We start from the raw sequence: 21,921 nt of genomic DNA, 5'->3' as shown, positions 1-21,921 counted from the left end.
AAAATTAACAGAAGGAAATTAACACAATCCAACAGATACTGGCAGATGAAGTTGCAAGGAACTTATGATTGAAGTGATTAAAGGATTTAATAATTTAATAAAGTGATTTACCTCATCCAAAAGGAGTAAGTTTACAAATGAGAGATGCAGGTGCAGAGTAACCCCATGCAACAGAATTATTCAGCTTGTGGAAACATAATGGGAGCAACATGTCCAGTAGCTAGCCAATAGGTTGAGACTGAAGACGAGGATATAGAAGGGATACTCTGCTGTCAGAATATGCAGGTGTCTGTGTGTGTTTCTCTCTCCAGTGGCAGTATCCAGTAGTCAGAGGGTCTTCTAATTTTTCTAGGCTCACAAAGAGAAGTAACTGGCATCACAATGACAGGCGACCGGGAGAAAGGAATTCCTGATAAGTAGAGGGGCCAGAATCAGGGGACTGACCCCACTCCAGGGCTGGCTGCCAAAGGGAGTGGCCGGAGGCCAAGTCCTCATATTCCAGGGACCACGTCATTCCACAGGGTGTTTCTTAACAAGATCAGATTTTCAAAAAGCATGTATTAAAGAGTAGCGCAAGGACTGGCACTTTCTTGCAGGCTTAGATAATTTTTGCTTTTAAAAGAATTTTTGCTTTTAAATTTTTGTGTGTTTATTTGACAGAAGGATAGCACAAGCAGGGGAGGGAGCACAGGCAGAGGGGAAAGCAAGCTCCCCACTAAGCAAGGAGCAGGATGGGGGGAAAAGGGGCTCAATCCTGGGAGGCTGGGATCATGACCTGAGCAGGAGGCAGATGCTTAACCCACTGAGCCACCCAGGCACACGGAAAGCCAGGATTTTCCAATCTAGGCAGTCTGGTTGTAGAATGATAAACAGCTTCATAATGAGAAATGATATTCTGAACTAGCCTTCCTTGGCCAACAGTAATTAAACTGTATTTTCATTGAATATATTTCTGCCTACCTGCCAAAACAAACAAAAAACGAGGAGGAGGGAATTTAAGGCATCGCTTCTTGTCAGTGAAAAACTTTAGGCCCACGTGGGGTAAAATTTGATGCTTTTGTCCTAAAAGGGTTACCTCCAACAGATGAGATGTTGGAGTAAGTCACCTTAGGCTTTTGTGATTGACCTACCCACAAAGGCAGGGAGTTCACATTCTTCTAACCTAATCCGAGGTTTTCAACATAAACATTTATAAACCAGAGACGTAAATAAAAACAAAAAAATTAAGTCCCGCCATCGGGTCTGGTCAGTATAACACAGAATGGAGAGCTGACTGCAATCGCCCTTTCATTCCGCGGGCCACGTGAGGAACCTCCCGGCTCGCCTGAGACCTCCGGTCCCCGGGCGGACGCAGTCTCGTCCCCTCCGAGGGAGAAGGAGCAAAATGGCCCTATACGGGGAGCCGCAGACCGCAGCGTCCCTGCCTTCCCCTTCCCTCTGCCCATCACGCGTCCACGGGGCAATCTTAATTGGACACGGAGCCTGCGGAGTCGCGACACCCAGGCTGGGCCTCGTCCTCACAAGGTCCGAGTCCGGGTGGGGCGCGGACACTGGCGGACCCCGACGAGGTTCGCGCGCGCAAGCCCGAGCCCGCCCACCACCGCCAGTCCCCGTTCAGAGACCCTCGTCCGTCTCCATGGCAGTCTCATCCCTGCGCGGGGGATCCGGCCTTGACCCCTCCCCGCCTCCCGGGCGACCCAGGCCCCGCTTCGCACCAGCCGGTCGCACCAGCCGGGTCCTGCGCGGAGCCCACTCGGCCTCTGAGGCTGCGCGTTCGGGTTCGGCGCCCCCGGGGACAGAGGCAGGCGCAGGCCCGGGGAACTGGCCGCTCGGCTCGGGTCAGACTCCCAGGCGCCGGCATCCCGAGGGGCGCCCGTCTGTCCCGCGATTCACCAGGCCCAGGTTTTCCCTGGGGGCGTCCTCGCGGGGCTGATCGCGGCGCTTCACCGCCTCGGCACACTGTCCCGCGCTCCGTCCCGCGGCTTCCGCACGCCCGGCCCCGGGCTGTCCTCAGTCACCTCGTCCCGGTGGGCCGCCGCCCCCGCTCCACGACGGGCCGCGGGCACCCGCAGCACCTCCCGGCCCCGCTCGCCGCCCAGCACGCGCCAGGCCCTGCCCTGCGCTCGCCACACAGGCAGCCGCGAGCCCCAACCTCTCGGCGAGGGCCCTTCCCCCCGCGGGGGGCTCTTCGGCCCCACGCGCGCCCGCAGCCGCCCCGCGCCGTCGCCGCGCCCCCAGCCGCAGTCCGGGCCGCGCGCCTCGGCGTCGGCGGGTCCGTGTCCCGCGGTCAGGCCGGCCGAGCCCCCACGTGCGACCCTCGAGCTCTCGCTGCCGCGCAGGCCGCGGCCCCGCGCTCCCGGCGGCCGACAGCGGCGCGGGGCGGCCTTTCCTCGCTCTCGGGCGGGCCGCGATCGGCCTCTGCCTCGCGACCCTCCGCCCGCCGGCACGTCTCGGCGACAGCTGGCAGCCGCCCGCCCGGCGGCCTCGCCCCGCGAGAGAACAGTGGAGGCCGCGCTTGCCCCCTGGGGGTGCCCAGCCCCGCCTCCGTCGCCCCCACCCCGGGGGCCGCCGCCTTCCAAACCGGCTCCTCGGGGGAAGCCCGGGGCCAGCTTTACGCGAGGTGATGTCCCCGCGGCCCCGCCGCGCCCCGCGGCCCCTTCCCCTCTCGCAGCCTCTCCGGCCGTCCGCGGCGGGAAGCGCGTGGCGGGACCCGGGGCTGGGACCTCCGCGCCCGGGATTGCACTCGGACTCCGGCACGTGGTGGCCCGGGGGGTGGCGGCCGGAGTCCGGGCTGGGGCAGGGTCGGCGGCAGCGCGGACGGCGGTCCGGGGGCCCCGGCTTTGGCGAGGGGCGAGTCCAGCGGCCGGAGCCGGCGGACCCCAGCGGCGGGCGCGCGCGTCGCCCTCCGTCCCTCAGCCCGGCGCGCGGACTCGCACCCCTGCCGCGGGAGCAGATGGTCCCTTCCGGGCGGGTGGCCATGTTGCTCCCATAAAGCGGGCGGGGCGGCGGCGGGGGGAGCAGAGCGGCCGCGGCGAGCGGGAGCCGGAGCAGCCAGAGCGCAGCCGCGAGCGAGGCGCGGGGGAGGGCGCGGCCGGAGCCCGAGCAGCAGCAGCCGCCGGCGTCGGCGGGGAGCACCGGGCGCAGCCGGAGCCGCAGCCGCCGCCGCGATGGCCGTGGCCGTGGGGAGACCGTCTGTGAGTGCTGGGGCCGCGCTCCCCGTGCCCGCCGCTCCTCCGGCGCCGGGTGGTCCCCGCGTTCGGGCGGGCGCGGGCGGGGAGTGGGGGGCCGGGGCGGGGGCTCCGGGCGGCGGCGGCGGCTGTGGGCGTGTGCGCGGGACCGCGCGCGGGTCGGGAGCGGAGCGGGGCGGAGGGCAGGGGCCCGGCGGTGTCTCCTCCGCGGTGCCACCGCGTGCCGCCCGGCGCGCCCGGGTCCGGAGCCGAGCGGGAGGAAGGACCCCTTCCCGCCTCCCTTCGGAGGGCTCCCCGGAGCCGCGCTGCTCCTGCCTCCCGCTCCGCGCGCACCTTTTCTCTCGTGACCGGCGAGACGCGCGCCGAGACGCGGTTTCCTCCGGGCTCCCGCGCCGAGGGGCCGCCGGTCCCGGGAGCGGCTCGCCCGGGCGCGCTGTCACGCGGCGCTGGAAGCGGCTCCGGGAGAAAAGGGTGGGATTTCCGCGGTGGCTTCCCGGGTGCGTGGTGAGGCCTCGGGCCCCCCAGGCACGCACCCGGCCGCCCCGGCCCTGCCCAGGATGTGGACAAAAGCCCCGGGCGCGCACACAAAGTTTGCACAAGGCGCCCTTGTCGGCCGGGTGGGAGCCCGGGGGCGGCGGAGCGAGGAGGCGGGAGCGCGGGGAGCCGGCAGGGCGGGCGCGTGGGGCGCCGGTGCCCCGAGGCTCGCAGCGCCGGAGGGACCGAGGGGACGCTCCCGCCGCCAGTCCCCGCGGCTGGGCTGCGCAACTCCGTGGCGACTCGGAGCCGGGCTTGGCGGGTGCGGGCTCAGCCCCGGCTGCGCGTCCGGTCCCCGAGGCAGGGAGGGGGAAGGGGCGGCGGCGGCCGGTCCTTTTCGTTGAGAGGAGCCGAGCGGGGTGGGGGCGGCGGAGTCCCCTCTCTTCACCCATTTCTTTGTCGTGTTCAAAGTCCACTTTCTCCCGCTGGTGTCGGGAGCGCCTCGAGCGAGGTGTTTCCCGCCCTCGCGTCCCCTTTCCGCTTCTCGTCTCTTGCCACAAGTGTGTGGCCGCAGGTGGTGGCTTGAGGGGCCTGGTGGTGACGCGCCGAAGTCGCGCAGGGATCCTGGGGGCTCTGAAGCCCCACGAGGGCCTCGGCTCCCGAGTCGTCTCAGATGCGGCGCTTTTTGTCGCCCCCGCCCGGGGACGTTCGCGGGGACCCTGTGCGCGCGCGCTCCAACGCGGGTCGGCGGCTCCGCTGCCGCTGCCGCTGCCGCTGCCGCTGCCGGGGTGTTTTCGGAGACGTTCCCCGAAGCGTAACTGTGGGTCTTTCCGGCGTTTTGTACTCGCACATTCAGTGACCCACGCTTGAGAATTTAGGTTTCCTCCTGCGCACAAGTTGTGCTCTTCATAGTGGTCGTGGATCGTTCCTGACGGAATTTACAGACTGTGCTGATTTCTTTATTTTTGCGGGCGAGGAAATTGAGGTCCAGAAAGGCCAAGTTTATCTGACTGAATTATTCCCACCCCTCTCCCCGGTCTCCACACTATACTTACTTCCAGGGCACAGTTTCCAATAACTAAAATAACAATATCTACTTGAGATCATTGGAGAGCGGAGAGCGTCTGGGAATGCAGATTTGCGAGGTGGGGGGGTAGTGTTCCCTAACACCTTTTGCTGGTGCATTCTTGAGGCTTGGGGGAGGTGGAAGAAATAATTTGCTGCACATTTTCTATAAATTAGTTAGTTCATATATGTCAGTTAAATGGGAACAGTGTGTGGATTTAAGATTTAGTTGTGTGGCCATAATCATATCCAGCACCAGGTCTGCCAGCCAGATGTGAGCTTAATCCCACAGAATTCTTGTGAAAGGCCTCTCTCACTCAAATAATAGGGGAGATTTTTTTTTAAAAAGTGTATATGTACAGAGGAGGTAACTGCTTTCTCTGCACATTCCCTGTTGTCACTGGAATTAAGATTAAATTACAGTTTAAAAACAGAAGACTTGGGCGCCTGGGTGGCTCAGTGGGTTAAGCCTCTGCCTTTAGCTCAGGTCATGATCCCAGGGTCCTGGGATCAAGTCGCACATGGGGTTCTCTGCTAAGCAGGGAGCCTGCTTCCCCTTTCTCTCTGCCTGCCTCTCTGCCTACTTGTGATCTCTGTCAAATAAATAAATAAAATCTTTAAACAAACAAACAAACAAAAAACCAGAAGACTCTTTTTGGACCAAGTTGTGGTATGAGTGATCGATTGACTCTACAGAGCTGAAAAGTCTTTTCATACATTTCCAAGGAATTGTTGAATTGTTTCACTTTGTTCATTCAGTTCTTGTCTTAAGTGCCTTTAGTATGTCTTCAAGACAGCTCGGATGAACGCAGAATATTTCTCCAAACCCAGATCCAAGGATCAACACTACATCCTTCATCCTAGAATTCCCTGCCCCTCCTATCCTTTATCTGTTCTCCGATTTGAACAAATGGAAAGGTGTGTTGAGAAAAGAGAATCACTCTAAAATTGGTTTGGAGTTTCCGTAGTTACTCCTTTAGAATTAGCCTTTTTTCCCCCTTGAAGTTGTTTATGAACAACTTCCTTGCCCTGCAAACTGCCTCTCCCATCCAGATTGCAGGAAGGTTCAATTCGATTAATTTGCTCTCAATTTAGGTTTTCTTGAACTTGAATGTCTTAGTGTGACCTTCTAGGTAAATAAGAGATTTTACTAGAGAAAAGTTCTTATATGTCAGATGCAGTATTTTCTGTCTTATGAAGTGGTTATATTCAGTTATGACCATTTAAACCTTAAGGCTCAATTCAGATGTTTCTTAAGTGTGTTTGTTGGCTGGAAAACACAGAGGCTTCAGAGAATTTAGGTTTTTGAGAATTTAGGTTTTTGAGAATTTGGTGTGATACTGTTTATTTCTGTTCTAATCTCCACCCATAGCTTCTCCATTTTCTCGTGGATGCTCTTGGTACTTGACTCTCAGGCGACCCTGAAGCACATCTGCTGTCCCCAGGATGTAACTCATGAACAGCAAGAGCATTTCTCCCTGAGGGATGTGTCCACATTTTGGATGAGTTAGTATTTTTGCACCCAAGTCCCAGGGCAGCTATTACCTTTATTTTAAACAGAGCATGGTAATTTGCTGTACCTGGGAATCAGGCTTTATGTAGCCGATCCAGTCTCTCTCAAGGTGTGATGTTCAAGTTACAGAGTCTAGGAGATGAAAGGAACCTTTAGAGGTTATTCGGGGGGTGCCTGGGTGGCTCAGTGGGTTAAGCCTCTGCCTTCAGCTCAGATCATGATCTCAGGGTCCTGGGATCAAGCCCCGCATCGGGCTCTCTGCTCAGCGGGGAGCCTGCTTTCCCCTCTCTGCCTGCCTCTCTGCCTACTTGTGATCTCTCTCTCTCTCTCTGTCAAATAAATACAATCTTGAAAAAAAAAAAGAGGTTATTTGGTTCACCCTTTTTAAATGGAGAAAATTTTCTTACTTTATCCCTAATAGAAGGTATGTATTTAAACTTTTCTGGTGGTGAAGTGTTTCCATGATATCCTTCAAGAAATATGTTTAATTATTCTTTTATCTGTTGAGCCAAAAGAAATGGAAAGCCCCTCAAAAAAAAAAAAAAAGGAAAGCCAAGTTCATTCGTTCACTGATGTAAAACTATTAATTGAGCTCCTCCTGCATGCCAGGTACTGTACCAGGAGCCAGGGTTACAGGAGTGGACAAGAGAGAAATTCTCTTTTTACCCAGAGCATTTATTTTTCTGAGAGATTTAGTATCTACGTGTATTAAAGTGATGAACTTCAGTGGAGTATGGAAGCCATTTAGGGAGAAAGGAAATTATGTGCCTCTTGCTGAGTCAACAGCTAAAATGCAGGTAAAGATCTCGTCCGGGAATCATGGACAGTTCCTGAAGATACGGTCTGTTTTCAGCAGGAGGGTGGGGACTGACCAGGAAATGTTATTTTCCCTTGTTATAAAATTGCCAATTACATCTTGAGGTTGTAGCCCCCCATGTGGAGGGCTCTGGCTCTTTTCTACCTGGAGAAAGATGAATGTAGCTGAGAAATGTCCAGAGGGGAGGCTGTCATCTAGGGAGACATTTTTAAAAATTAAAACTCTTGAGTAAATGTTAAAAATGATACACATTGAGTCTGTATAAGCAGTTATTAAGGAATGGAGGAAGTGCTTGATGTACAGTGATCTTTCCTTAAACATTTTGAAAGCTGTAGTTTTTTTAATCTTTTAAAATACCTTCTTTAAAAGGGGCGCCTGGGTGGCTCAGTGGGTTAAAGCCTCTGCCTTCGGCTTAGGTCATGATCTCAAAATCCTGGGATTGAGTCCCACTTCGGCCGTCAGCTCAGCAGGAAGCCTGCTTCCCCTCCCCCCTCTGCCTGCCTCTCTGCCTACTTGTGATCTCTGTCAAAAACAAAACAAAATAACAACAACAACAAACAACAAAAAGAACCCCTTCTTTAAAAATGATATGTTTAGGGGTGCCTGGGTGGCTCAGTGGGTGAAGCCCCTGCCTTTGGCTCAGGTCATGATCTCAGGGTCCTGGGATCAAGCCCCACATGGGGCTCTCTGCTCAGCAGGGAGCCTGCTTCACCCCTCTTTCTGCCTGCCTCTCTGCTGGCTTGTGATCTCTGTCAAGTAAATAAATAAAATCTTTTTAAAAAAAATGATATGTTTAGACAATGAAGAATAGACCCATGCAAATGATTAAAAGAATGAAACTACCCATTTCCACCATCCTGATATAAGAGCTCCTAGATTGTTAGTGTATTTTCATCGACTGTGTGAGATTTACACAGGTAACCATAACCTGTCTCATATAAACTGCCACTTAGAAACCAAACTGTGTGCCTGGTAGACCCTGTGTGTTTGGACACTCATACAATGTAGGAAACAGATGCTTAGTGCTTTCAAAGGGGCCACGCTGTGTCTGTGTCCAGACAAAGGAATGAATGATTTGGATGTCCTACTTTGAAGACCAGTGTTTATAGCCACCGATGATGCCACAGCTGATAATGATCTTTGGGTTTATAGTCTCTCTGGGGCAGGCTACAGTCAGAGCTTTCTATGCCCGTGTTTCTCCTTATAGGACCTTAAACTTGAATGGGGGTGGGGTGGGTAGGGGCTGTTGCTGGATTTTATAATTCATTGAAAATTCTCTTTCATAGTACTAGTTAGACCTGTCTCAACGGGGGTCAGTGAAGCAGAACCATTATTTAAGCAAAGACCCAAAAGATCTAAAGCTTCTATCCTGTTCCCCCACTAGACCTACTTTACGATTTAATTGATACCCCCTTTGTTGTTGTTGCTGTTTTTAAAACCCAGATTGATAGAAAACTCTCTTCAACTAAACAGTACCACCCCTGACCCACACAGACCTGCCGACAGCCCATCAACGCAACCAGTGTAAAACAGACAGACAACTTGGGCTATGGTGATGGAGACAGGCTTCTAAAAACGAAGCCTGGATGATGGGAAGTCAAATTTGCATCATCATAGGCCTGGTCTGAGGTAGAAATCAGGAGTCTGTACTGTCATGTGACTGGAACCCCAAGGCATTGGAACTGTCTTTCTTAGGATCTGTGCCAGTGAGTGTGAGTGCCTTGTTCAAGTCAAAGGGTTGAGGGAGCTGGCCTGTGTGGATGCGTCCTGTCCACCTGCTGAACTGTGCCCATGTGGGACCGAGGGTGCTGTGCTGAGGGAGGCGGCAGGCTGAGGCGAAGAGGTTGGAGAGGCTTCATGCTCCAAAAAGAATGTCTTCGGTCCCCAACAAGAAGAAGCTTTGTTCATGCCCCACTCCTTTTTTTTTTTCCTGCATTTTAAAAGCTGTGATAAAAATATATATAACATAAGGTGTAGGCCTCTGAGAAGAGCAGAGCTGGCAGCTGGAGGCTGGAGGCTGGAGAAGCAAAGCTGAGATGTTTGCAGCAAACGCTCTTGTGCTGAAGCTGGACCCTGAGATGAAAGGGAAGATGTGTGAGGAATGTGCTCTCCGCCCAGTGAGCTTCCTCCTCCGTGTGGCCCTGCTGTGAGCTGCACCTTTTATCCTGAAGAAGTTGGACGCGTGTGAAGATGGACATCCCATGTACATGGGTGACACGCAGAACCCACTACGGTTTCTACTCCCTGCAAATGAATAGGTCCCGAAAGTTGTAAGAGACTCTTCGATTGAATGGATGTAAAAATGCTACTGTTAAGAACAAATTTGTTTTTGGGCCTTCATAGCTTCAGCTGAAAACTACTTGGGAAGACATTCTGTAGGGGTAGTTGCACGCATGCGCCCGTGACGCTCAGCCTCTGGGAATGTTGATAAAATTCTAAGTGATGTCAAACTCCATTCTCGAGTGAGAATTAATTCTAAGGGGATTCTGTCTGCAAAAAAATAAAGTGTACCTGTTTGTTTTGATAATTAACATGACTTTGGGATGAATTTGTGATTTCACAACTTTCTTCTTACAGAAGTGAAGTAGAATCACAATAATACAGGTAGCTTAGAAATTTAAAAAAACAAAACAGTCCTCAACAACCTGAGCACATTTGCCATTATTCTTAGCTTCCTAATTCATCTTCATCAGAGACGTTTCTCATAGTTCCTCTTCGTGGGCGCTGACCTTATGATGTTGGGTACCGAGACGCCATCCGTGCCGCGCTCTTCAGATTTCTTGGAAGGATGAGCGAGCGGTAGGTCGACCGAGGAAGGAAAAGGGTGAGTAAGGAAGGCGAGGTGGGAAAGGTGCCGCCCCGAGGGACTAGCACCGGCCTAGCTCGGGTGGGAGGTGGAGCTTCTTCAGGAAATCCGGCTGTGACATCAGGGTAGGGTAGGGAGAATGCGTAGAGGGGACTCTAGGCAGGAGGGGGGAGACCAGATCATGTAGTGCGTTGTGAAGACCTGTGTATTTTCTACACGGTTTTCAGCATATTTTGTATCCTATGCAGCCTGTGCCCCAACTTAGGATATCTCGAGATTCTTGGAATTGGTTGGTAGAAGACCTTGAAAGTCTGTAGAGGATGAATTCTTTAGGGTTCAGTAGAATAGAGGAAATGAGAAAGCATAGTGGAGTTGATTCCTTTCAGGACCAAATTGAGCCCTTAAGAGTAGAGGGAGTGAAGACTGAGGCAGCACCCAGAGAGGAGGGGGTCCGGTGACAACATCCCCAGCGTAGCTCTTCCTCTCTGGCCTTCTATATTGAGGCCTTCCTCGATGTACAACTACAAATTCTTATTTTCTTAAACATTGAAGCAACTGAGTCCTAAAGGGTAGGAAATGGCAGGACTCCTCCAACCTTGGACGGCAGGTGTCAGTCAGTGTTCTCATAAAGAAAATTAAAAACCCTTCGGATTCTGTGAAAGTAGGAAACAAGTCTGTTAAAAGCCAGGGTTTTCTTGAGACTTAACACCTTTTTCATTCCCTTCTTCCCTTTGTGTATCGTTTCACGTCAGTATAAATTTTGTGGGTCTCATTAAGGGTGCCCTTTAAATTACTCAGACCTGCTGTTGAAAGAAAGAGGCTTAACCGAAGCCTCTGTGCATGGAAAGTCTGCCCACCATCTTGATTTTTTAATTTTTTTAAAAGATGAAAGAAATTGAAAAGCACACAAATGGAAATATAGACCATGCTCATGGATGGGAAGAACGAGTATTGTCAGAACATCCACACCACGCAAAGCAGCCTGTTGTGTAGATTCAGGGCAATCCCTGTCAAGATACCAGTAGTATTTTTCACAGAACTAGAACCAAAAATTGCTTTTTTTTTTCTTTAAGATTTTGTTTATTTATTTGACAGAGAGAGAGACACAGTGATTGGGAAGACAGCTGGGGGCGTGGGAGAGGGAGAAGCCGGCTTCCCACTGAGTAGGGAGCCCAACAGGGGGCTTGATCCCAGGACCCTGCCATCACGAACTGAGTGGAAGGCAGCCACTTAAGGACTAAGCCACCCAGGTACTGCTAGAACAAATAATCCTAAAAGTTGTATGGAATTTAAAAATACCGTGAATAGCCAGGGCAGCCTTTGTGCTTACAAAGCTGGAGGTATCACAATCCCAGATTTCAAGATACACTACAAAGTTATGGTAATTAAGACATTCTGGTACTGACACAGATCAATGGAACAGGATAGAGAACCCCGAAAAAAACCCACACTTGTGTGGCTGGTTAATCTACGACAAAGGAGGCAAGAATATACAATGGGGAAAAGGCAGTCTTCTCAATAAATAGTGACAGCTACTTGTGAAAGAATGAAATTGGACCACTTCCTTACACTATACACACAAAAATTCAAAATGGATTAAGGACCTAAATGTGAGACCTGAAACCATAAAACTCTTTAAAGAAAACAAGCAAGTAATCTCTTGGACATTGGCCTTAGCGGCAGTGTTTTAGATATGTCTCTTGAGGCAAAGCAAGCAAAAGTAAAAGTAAACTGTTGGGGCTACACCAAAATAAAAATTTTCTGTATAGCAAAGGAAACCATCAACAAAGCTAAAAGGCAGCCTACTGAATGGCAGAAGATACTTGTAAATTAAAAAGCTGATACGTGGTTAATGTCCAAAATATATGAAGAACTTACACAACTCAACAACAAAACAAAACCAAAAAAACCCCCAAAAACCCAATTAAAAAATAGGCAGAGGACCTCAAAAGATACTTTTCAAAGAAGACCTGCAGATGGCCCACAGACACATTAAAAGATACTCAGCATCACTAACCATAAGGAAATGCAAATCGAAACCACAATGAAGTATACTTTACCGCTCTCCAAATGGCTAGTATTGGAGCAAGAAATAACAAGTGCTGGCGAGGATGTGGAGAAAAAGGAGCCTTTGTGCACTGTTGGCAGGAATATAAATTGGTGCAACTATGGAAAACAGTATGGATGTCCCTCAAAGAGTTAAAAATAGAAACGCTACATGATCTAGTAATTCCACCACTGGGTATCTACCCAGAGAAAACAAATACAGTAATTTGAAAAGATGTATCTACCCTTACGTTTATTGCAGCATGCATTATTTGCAGTAGCCAAGGTATGGGAACAACCCAAGTGTCCACCGGTAAATGGGTAGGTAAAGGATATTGCGGCATATGCATGTGTGTGTGTATTACACATACATACACATACACAGACACACACACACATATATATTTCAGCCATTTCAGCCATAAAAAAGAGTGAGATCTTACTATTAGTGACAATATGGATGGACCTAGAATGTATTATGCTAAGTGAAATAAGTTGGAGAAAGACAAAGACCAAATGGTTTCATTTACGTGGAATCTAAAAAACAAGACAAATGAACAAACAGAAGACCAGAGTTGTGAATACAGAGAAGAACTTGGTGGTTGCCAGAGGGGAAGAGTGGGGGATGGGCAAAAGGTAAAGGAGTTGAAGAGGTGCGGACCAGTTAAGAGCAGCGAGGTCACGGGAACGAGCTGTGCAGCAGGGGAATGTAGCCAAAGATACTGTGACGGTGTCGCTGGTGACAGATGGTAACGCACCTCCGGTGAGGTGAGCGTAGCTTAATGCACGGAGTTACGGAGTCACTGTGTTGTGCACCTGAAACGAATGTAGCATTGCAGGTCCACTATAATTCAGGTAGAAAAACCCCCAAACCTCTGTGCACAGAAAGCTGCCTGGGAATCTTGATTTTTAAATTTCTAATTTAAATTATCGTCAAGATATTTATCTCACTTTAGCCTTAGTAAAATTCCCAAGAAGTAATATAGACAGGAAAACTGAGGACCAAGACGCCCACATTTCCCGGATGCGAGGTGGTGCCGCCAGTTGCTGGGACGACTGGCCTTCAGAGCCGAGGCTGGGACCAGCACGCATACGGAGCTACCATGCGTGTCAGTCTTTCAGACGAGGTTTTGCTCAGGTAACACGTTGCTCCCAGATTCTGGTGGCTTACACAGCAAAGGCTTATTTTTCACCCGCAGTCTTTATTCCTCCCTCTCAGATCTCCAGGCCGTATTGGCCCTGGGTCGTCTGGCGGCAGAGGAAGAGCATCCTGAACCCTGAACTACGAAGTTCTTGCACATATCACTTCTACACAGACTTCCTTGGCCTGAAAATGGTCATTCCTGAGTTCAGCAAGATGAGATGGACAGTCCTTCTGCAAAGAATGGCCATGCTGGTCACTTGGTCACGCTTGACCAGACCATGGATGGCGAATGAATCGTCTTCTAGAGAGGGCAGGAAACATTTTGTGTCCTAAGACTTCACTGTACTGTCCTAGTCAGGGCATCTACTGTAGAGCCAAGCGTCTTTATTATTTTTTCATATTGTTCCCGTTCCATAATGATTTTTCTCACTCCCTTTGTCCTTCTCTGACCCCAGTTGGACGTGGTCAGATGATGAGATAGAGTATGTGTGTGTGTTCAGCAGCCAGGCTGAGCCGAAGGCAGAGGATGTGATCATTCCTGTTGTTCCCGCACAGTGAGCTTCCAGTAGCATCTTCACTAAGGAAGGGAAGGGCAGTGACCTTCTGAAAGACCTTCTGTGCTGTTCCGTGGTGGCCCCGGCTCTGGGACTGTACTCTCTGGGAAATGGTTTTGAGGCCATTAGGACTTCCAGCTGCTTGACAGAATGATTTCCCTTGGGATGCTTCCAAATCTGTGCTTTCCCAGCCCATCTGTCCCTAAATGCAGATGCCTTGGGATGGCACCTTCTTTTCCTTGCTTTGTTCTGCTCGCTAAGAGGCAATAGTACTATATCACAGTTTGGTTAAGAACATGGGCTCTGGGGCCAGACGGCGCGGGTTCTAGGGTATCAGCGCTGCCATTTAACCGCCTGTGTGACCTTAGGCAAGTTACTTACCTTGTGTACCTCACATTCATCAGCTGCAAAATCATAATAGTACCTTCCTCAAACATTTATAGGACTTAACAAGTTAAGACACTCAGAATGTTTGCAGTGATGCATGAAACATTCATCCTCAATAAAAAGGAAATGACTCTGGAAATAATAGTGACTTTACACCAAAGACTGGGCTCCAAGCGGACTGCCAGTCCGTCCCACCCCGGCAGGGAGTGAACATTTGGCCTGTCTCCTCTCGCCCCCTGAAATGCAGTCCTCCCTTTTTCTAGTCAGAGCACACCTTGGAGGCACGGATCCAGTGCTCCCTCTCCTTGAAGAATTGAAGGTCTCCTTGAAGACCTCCGAGTCCGAGGTCTCAGTAATTGGCCCCTCTCGGAACTCCTGTGGCACTGCTGCCCTGAAACACTTGTGTGTCACCCTTAATAGTGTTCTGGAGTCTCCATACCAGCCCCACTCTCTTGCAGCTCCTCTTTAAAATAAATAGCCCCATTTCCAGGGGTGATTAGCTCTGTGTATACCCCTTTAGGGTGGCTGTGCCTCCTTCCCTGTTGTATCCTTCCCAGTCCCCGCTGCTGTCCCTTTGGATCACTTTCTCAAATAGCTGTGCGCAGGCTTGTAAGTCCTTGTCTCAGGACCCTGCCTTTTGATGAAAACGCTCTGTTTCCTGGTTTGGGGCTCTTACCTTATGCAAATAAGGGAGCATGAATGTTACTTTGTAACATATCAGATTACTCTGGACTTTAAAAAAATATGCTGAGAACAAACTGACCTTTTTAAATCAGGGTCTTACTGTTTATTGGAGGGAAGACTTCAAACTGTTGTCAGATGCTAGGCGCAGAAAAGAAAAAAACTGGGTATGTCATCTCATCTTTTCTGTAACTTTCATTTCTGCTTCCTTGAAGTGGAACCGAAACTCTCTGGATGGAAGTGCTTGTCTCTGAGTGTGTAGCGCTACTTTGTTGTGTGCTTTGTTCTGTAACTTCTTTAATGTACCCATTTCAAGTCAATTACATATTTTATAATCTAGAAACTAGATACAGAGTCTATGGGGGAGATAACGTTTTTGATACATGAACTGTGAATTTGGGCCAAAGCTTAAAACTCTTTTTTGAAAGAGAGAAATAATGTAGCTTACACTGCATAGATTGGGAAAAAATGGAGGTAAAAATTTTTTGAAGCAACTTTCAGTGAATTAATAATGTTGAGCAATTCTAAGGGCCCAGATTAACTTAAGTATCTGCTGGAGAATTATTCCAACTCATTAGAGTTGTTCACATCATCTTCACCGTGTGCCCATCCCAAAGTCATTTTCTAATAATGTAGGAGACATGGTTGGAAAACCACAAGTCAAAAAAATTCCTTGTTCAATTTTCTCAAAATCTGTTACCTTTGCTCTCACTCTGAAGTTTGGTCTGACTTTTTGTAGGGGTGAACTATGTAGGACTGTACCTCCTTCTGTTGCAATGCTGTGATTGTTTATAATACCTCCTGTTTTCAATGCCTTCTCTAGTCCTTAGGTTTTTGTTTCTTTGTTTGAATTCCAAATAAAGGGAATAAGAGGAGAAAACGTAAAAAATTGCATCCTGGAATGTTTGATTTCTCCATTTCTCAGACAAAAACTGGAATTAGTTTCTTTCTTTCTTTCTTTCTTTTGGTCTTTAAGTATACATTTGGAATGTTGCTGCTAATTTTCGCATTGGCTTTGCCACCAAACTCCTAGCACCCATTGCACAGATGTCTTAATTGAAGTTGTGCAGTTCCACCCATTTCCCTGGTGATTACGTTTCAGTGGTCAGCACTGATCGTCACGATTTTCTTGTGAGGTAGTTTGATCAGATACTGATCTTGAACCCATCCCTTCAGCTCCCATTTGATGAATCAGGACTCACACTTGCCCAGGATAAACAGTAACGATCTTAAGGTCAGGTTTTCTAACTGTTGTTTATACCTTCTTTCCAAGAGGAGATAGCACAGTAGTCTGCAGAATAAATGCTGTCAGAACTTGCTGAGATGATGGAAATATTCTGTTACTGCCTTGTCCACTGTGGTAGCCACCAGCTGTATGTGACCACTAAATACATGAAACGGGGCTTGTGCAACTAGAGATTTAGATTTTTTAAAAATCTTGTTTAATTATAATTAATGTGTGTTCAAATAGCCACATGTAGCTAGTGGTGACCACATGGGCTAGTGAGCTTTAGGAGTTAACAGTCTAGAAGTATGTATAATCTGATACTTCCTTTTCATTTTTTAAAAAACTTTTTTAGTAAGAAAATTCCAAAGTGGGGTGCCTGCGTGGCTCAGTGGGTTAAGGCCTCTGCCTTCAGCTCAGGTCATGTTCCCAGGGTCCTGGGATCGAGCCTCACATCGGGCTCTCTGCTCAGCGGGGAGCCTGCTTCCTCCTCTCTCTCTGCCTGCCTCTCTGCCTACTTGTGATCTGTCAAATAAATAAATAAAATCTTAAAAAAAAAAAGAAAGAAAGAAAATTGCAAACTTACACAAGAGGGAAGGTATGATGAGCCCTTCTATCCCATCACCTAGGCCAATCTTATGTCATCTCTTTCCCCTTCTCTCCCCCCTTAAGCCACCCAAGTTTGTTGGTTTTTTTTTTTTTTTTTAAGATTTTATTTATTTATTTGACAACAAGAGCCAGGGAACACAAGCAGGGGGAGCAGCAGAGGGAGAGAGAGAAGCAGGCTCCCCACTGAGCAGAGAGCCGGATGTGGGACTCGATCCCAGGACCCAGGATCATGACCTTAGCTGAAAGCAGATGCTTAAACTGAGCCACCTAGGTGCCCCAAGATTTTATTTTTATTTATTTTTATTTTTATTTTTTTTAAAGATTTTATTTATTTATTTCACAGAGAGAGATCACAAGCAGGCAGAGAGGCAGGCAGAGAGAGAGGAGGAAGCAGGCTCCCTGCTGAGCAGAGAGCCCGATGCGGGGCTCGATCCCAGGACCCTGGGATCATGACCTGAGCTGAAGGCAGCGGCTTAACCCACTGAGCCACCCAGGCGCCCCCCAAGATTTTATTTTTAAAGTAATCTCTATACCCAACTTGGGGCTGAGATCAAGAGTCACATGCTCTACGAATTTAGCCAGTCAGGAACCCCTCAACCCCCCAAATTATTTTGAAGTAAATACTGGATGCAGTCTGATCTCATTTTAAGAGCTAAGCTGGTGACCTGGGGGTTAGACGGAGCAAGGCATCAGGAAGAGGTATTCAGGGATCTTCAAGTGACTTTGTGATTATAAAAACAAACAAACAAACCAAACAAAAAATCCAACAAAACAAAAAACAAAGCCTCCAGGTGTATGGATGGTAAAAGTTGTGGTTTGACAAAGATGAGTAATGAGTGTACAGGTGAGTGATGTTCTGTGTTTGAGATATGTTCTCCCCGTCATGGTAATCGTCATCATCATGAAATGCTAAGCCCATGGATGGACCAGTTACTGCACCAGGCTCCCTTACATGTGCTGTCACTGAAGTTCGGGTTCAAGGGTAGTTCAGACGTTCATATGCAGTATTTATCGTTGAGCGTAACAGAATACCAGCAGTGCTCTGGGGTCACAGGGTCTTTAAAGGTGGAAGCAAACTGAGGTTCATTATTGGTTTTAGCCCAGTCCCCTCAGAATGCTTCATTCCAGAGAGTAGTAGCCTGTGTTGAGCTCCCTTTGAGTGGCCCCGCACTTCGTCCTGCCACACTGGCCACGTCAGCTGACCGGCTGAGTTACAGTCTGCGGAACTAAGTCTCTCCTACTATTTTTTTTTTTTTTTTTTAAATCTTTTATTTTTATTTTTTTTTAAGATTTTATTTATTTATTTGACAGAGAGAAATCACAAGTAGATGGAGAGGCAGGCAGAGAGAGAGAGAGAGGGAAGCAGGCTCCCCGCTGAGCAGAGAGCCCGATGCGGGACTCGATCCCAGGACCCCGAGATCATGACCTGAGCCGAAGGCAGCGGCTTAACCCACTGAGCCACCCAGGCGCCCAAGTCTCTCCTACTATTTTGTAAAACGGCAGACTCCAAGGACCTCTTTTAGAGCAGACCTTTTGTTTTTCTAAGTCTATTTGGGGTATCGCGATACTCTTGTTGGAAAGAAATGTTTTTTACAGTTAACGCAAAATTTTCTCTTTTGAGAATTTATGCCCATTACTAGGGTCCATTTTTATAGGAAATGCCTGTTTACTTTCTGTATTTCTGTTTATAAAAGAAACCTACCTTGTAGCAAGCCCATTTTGGTCATGTACACACACTGCAGGAAATAATGCTTGCATCGGTGATATTTAAAAGTGCATCTTTACTTCACAACATAAAGCAAGAATTGGTGCTGTGCCTTTATAGTTGGATTAAGGTCTTATAATGATTTTCTTCCTTATGATAGACTGCAGAATATGTATATTCTAAATTTGGAACTCTACTTAGGATCTCAGGATTTAAGGGGAATGAATTTGTGATGGTAAAAGGTTCTTGGATCATCAGAAATGCTCCCAGGCCTTGGCTCAGCTGTTTTATTGATGGAAAAAGATGATATGCTTTAGAATAAGAGCTATTAAAAATTTCTGTAACATTCTGAACAACGCAAGCTGCCTGTTGCAACAGGATACCGTTCCTTTTCCATGGTCAGGTCTCCTGTAGAGTCTGCCCTTTGTGTCCCCTTGGACTTTTGTGAACCACAGTCCTGGGAGAGAGGGAAGAGCTCTGCCTAATCTCATCATCTACGAGCAGCTCAGTAGGATTTACTGTTGCTGCGTGGTTCCTAGAGATAGTGAGTAGTTGGTGAGTACCCCATGTGTTAATGTTGCTGCGACTCAGGATTTGTGCCATTTCTTGCAAATAATCCTCCTATGAAATGAGCTTTCTTATCTCCAGTTGACAAGAAATATTTGAATCCACATTAGGGCAAAGAACAAGATTTAGGAAGATGTGTTTTGTCAAATCACACACCCTGTCCTTTTCATGAAGGGTAAAGACAACTATCAAGGCTTGTCAAATGACTGTGACCTGATTAGGAAAATACAGGACCTATTTTCAGCAAAGAGGGTAAAATATTAGTATGAGTAGCAGGGTTTTTTTTTTTTTATTACATTAAGTTTATAGATTTGAAAAAATTCAAATTTAAATCCAGCAATAATAACACATCTTGAGAAAGAAACTAAATTCATGTAATCTAGGTATCAATTAATGCTTATACTTTATCACAGTTAGAAAAATGCTAAATTTGATCTAGCCATTGCATTTAATAAGAAATAGAAGTTTACCTTATTATTTTTTTCTCTTTAAAATAGTTAATGATCAATGCCTTATCACAGCTTTGATAGGCCTTAGCTTGGCTCTGGAGAGCCGAAGTACAGAGGGAGAGAAATAACAAAAAGCATCTTTGACCAGGGTGAACTTCATTATGTGGCTCATTTATTGGATGGGGAAGAAAGTACCGAGAAGGACACTCCGATTCTCTGGTCGGACTGGCGTGAGTGGGACAACATGTGCCACCATTTAGCTCTGCCTGGCAACATGAGGACCTCAGTGGTGCCAGAGTTTTCACTTTTTCAGGAGAACATGGAATGGACATTTGGAGTTTGAGGAGAGATTTGCCCATCCGGAAATGCTGGCAGTTAAGTCAACTATTTTTAAAATACTGTGTGGGCCACATAAACATGTTCCTGGGCCAAGACCTGCCACTTTGCGATCTGATTTCCATTGAAAATTCATTTATTTTTTTCAGTATTTGAATAAAGAAACCATTAACTTTTTTTTTTTTTGCTATGTCTTTTTATATGCTTTAACATTTGAATAAGTAAAGTGCTTTTTTGTAGAAAATCAGCTTGTTTTTAAAACAGAAGTGAAGCAATTACTTGAACTTTGCCGGGAAAGTGTCTCGATGGTTTGAGGGCCGCAGCAAAGCCTGAAACTTGTTTCCTTAGCAGGAGAGCTCCACGCAGGCTTCGAGCTGCCGGAGACGGGTTGGGAGAAGCAGGACTCCTTGCAGAGGGTCTGGGGCCCCCGGCGGAGAGAGCAGGAGGGACTCGAGCGTGTGGCGTCCAGTGCCCGCGTCCCTCTTCAAGAACATGTGCTATATATAGGGAACGGGGTCGGATTTTTTTCTTCTTGGTTGAGGTCCAGTGACAGTTAATGACTGTTCCTTACAGGCTGTGAAATTATTTATGCGTTTGGCAGTGGGAGGATGTACCGTGCAAGTGGCGATAGGTAGAACAGGCTCTGTTACCAAATCCCAGTAAAGTGCTAGTTCTAGAGCCAAGAGGGACTCCAGAGGTCATCCAGTCCAGGGCCTGCCTTTGAGGCCAGGAAACCGAGGGTGAAAGTTCTCATTAACTCGTTCCCGTCCAGCCTCTCCCTTCTTTCCCTCTCTTCTTCCTGCCTTAGGAAAATGTGTCTGCCAGGAATTACTTGTGACAATTGGAGAGTCTCTCAGAAAAACAAAGGTCAGGGGCGTCTGGGTGGCTCAGTGGGTTAAAGCCTCTGCCTTCAGCTCAGGTGATGATCCCAAGGTCTTGGGATGGAGTCCCACATCGGGTTCTCTGCTCCTTGGGGAAACTGCTTCCTCCTCTCTCTCTGCCTGCCTATCTGCCTACTTGTGATCTCTGTCCATCAAATAAATAAATGAAATCTTAAAAAAAAAGAAAAAAACAAAGGTCAGATGTTTAGTGAACTGAATATTTACAAAAGATCTTCCTGGAGGTTGATTTAGCTTGTCTTTGTTTGTTTTTAAAGATTTTTATTTATTTATTTGACAGACAGAGGTCACAAGCAGACAGAGAGGCAGGCAGAGAGAGAGGAGGAAGTAGGCTCCTGGCTGAGCAGAGAGCCTGATGCGGGGCTCCATCCCAGAACCCTGGGATCATGACCTGAGCCGAAGGCAGAGGCTTTAACCCACTGAGCCACCCAGGTGCCCCTAGCTTGTCTTTGTTTTTTATTGACAAAATTTCTGTTGCTTTTTTTTTTTTTAAAGATTATATTTATTTATTTGAGAGGGAGAGAGAGGGAGAGAGAGCATGAGCAGGGAGAAGCAGGCTGAGCAGGGAGCCTGACCGTGCCTGATCCCAGGACCCCAGGATCACAACTTGAACCAAAAGCAGATGCTTAACTGACTGAGCCACCCAGGTGCCCCTGTTGCTATTTTTTTTTTTTTTTTTAATTTGACAGTAGATGGAGAGGCAGGCAGAGAAAGAGAGAGAGAGAGAGAGAGAGAGAAGCAGGCTCCTTGCTGAGCAGAGAGCCCGATGCGGGACTTGATCCCAGGACCCTGAGATCATGAACTGAGCTGAAGGCAGCGGCTTAACCCACTGAGTCACCCAGGCGCCCCCCTGTTGCTATTTTTATATGAGTTTTGATAGTCTTCTTACCAAAGCCTATTCTTCCGTGCTATTTTTTAGAAAGCAAGAAACAAGGTAGGTATTAATTACACAGGAAAATGTGGCACTATATTACCCTTCCGCAGTTTTCTAGTAGTGGGTTGAACCACATGAAATCGTTGATTTCATCTGTCTCTGAACTACAAAAATGGTAGTTTCCCATGATTCAAGATAGTAGCTTGAGCAAAAGGGTGGTGAATATTGAGGTAGGCGCCTTCCTCCTGATGACATTGTTGGCATTTCTGTGCTCGGAGACCTTTCAGCCCTCCCCACTTTATCCTGTCCTGCCGCAGCAGTTGTACTGAGAGCTGTGGGGTTCACAGCTCCGAGCGCATCTGTGAGCAGTTTTCCTTCCACGCGCTATGTTTGGCTTGAAAAGCCTTCCTTACCTTGAAGAGCAGACAACCAAACTCAAGTCAGAGGCTGGCTTTGTTTCTGGTTTTTCAGGCCAACAGAAGCAAGTTGGAATGGCAGTGATTGTCATCCTCAGTCTTGGTCAACAGCACGATAGTTGGATACGCAGTTATGTTAATATTGCACCCTCAACTGAGGATTGGA

At 48.4% G+C, this 21,921-nt stretch overlaps 1 protein-coding gene across 1 annotated transcript in view; it reads left to right on the top strand.

Annotated features, from left to right (window-relative positions):
* The first annotated feature begins 3,026 nt into the window (after window positions 1–3,026).
* Window positions 3,027–21,921, top strand: part of SEPTIN11 (septin 11) — an 88,769-nt gene continuing 69,874 nt past the window's right edge. Inside the window, exon 1 of the mRNA XM_059158513.1 lies at window positions 3,027–3,194. Within this exon, the coding sequence (XP_059014496.1) occupies window positions 3,168–3,194 (27 nt within the window). The 5' untranslated portion in view covers window positions 3,027–3,167. The remainder of the gene's footprint in view (window positions 3,195–21,921) is intronic.

Source organism: Mustela lutreola, chromosome 1 (assembly GCF_030435805.1).
Source record: "Mustela lutreola isolate mMusLut2 chromosome 1, mMusLut2.pri, whole genome shotgun sequence".
Lineage (NCBI taxonomy): Eukaryota > Metazoa > Chordata > Mammalia > Carnivora > Mustelidae > Mustela > Mustela lutreola.
This window is presented reverse-complemented; position numbering and strand designations above follow the sequence as displayed.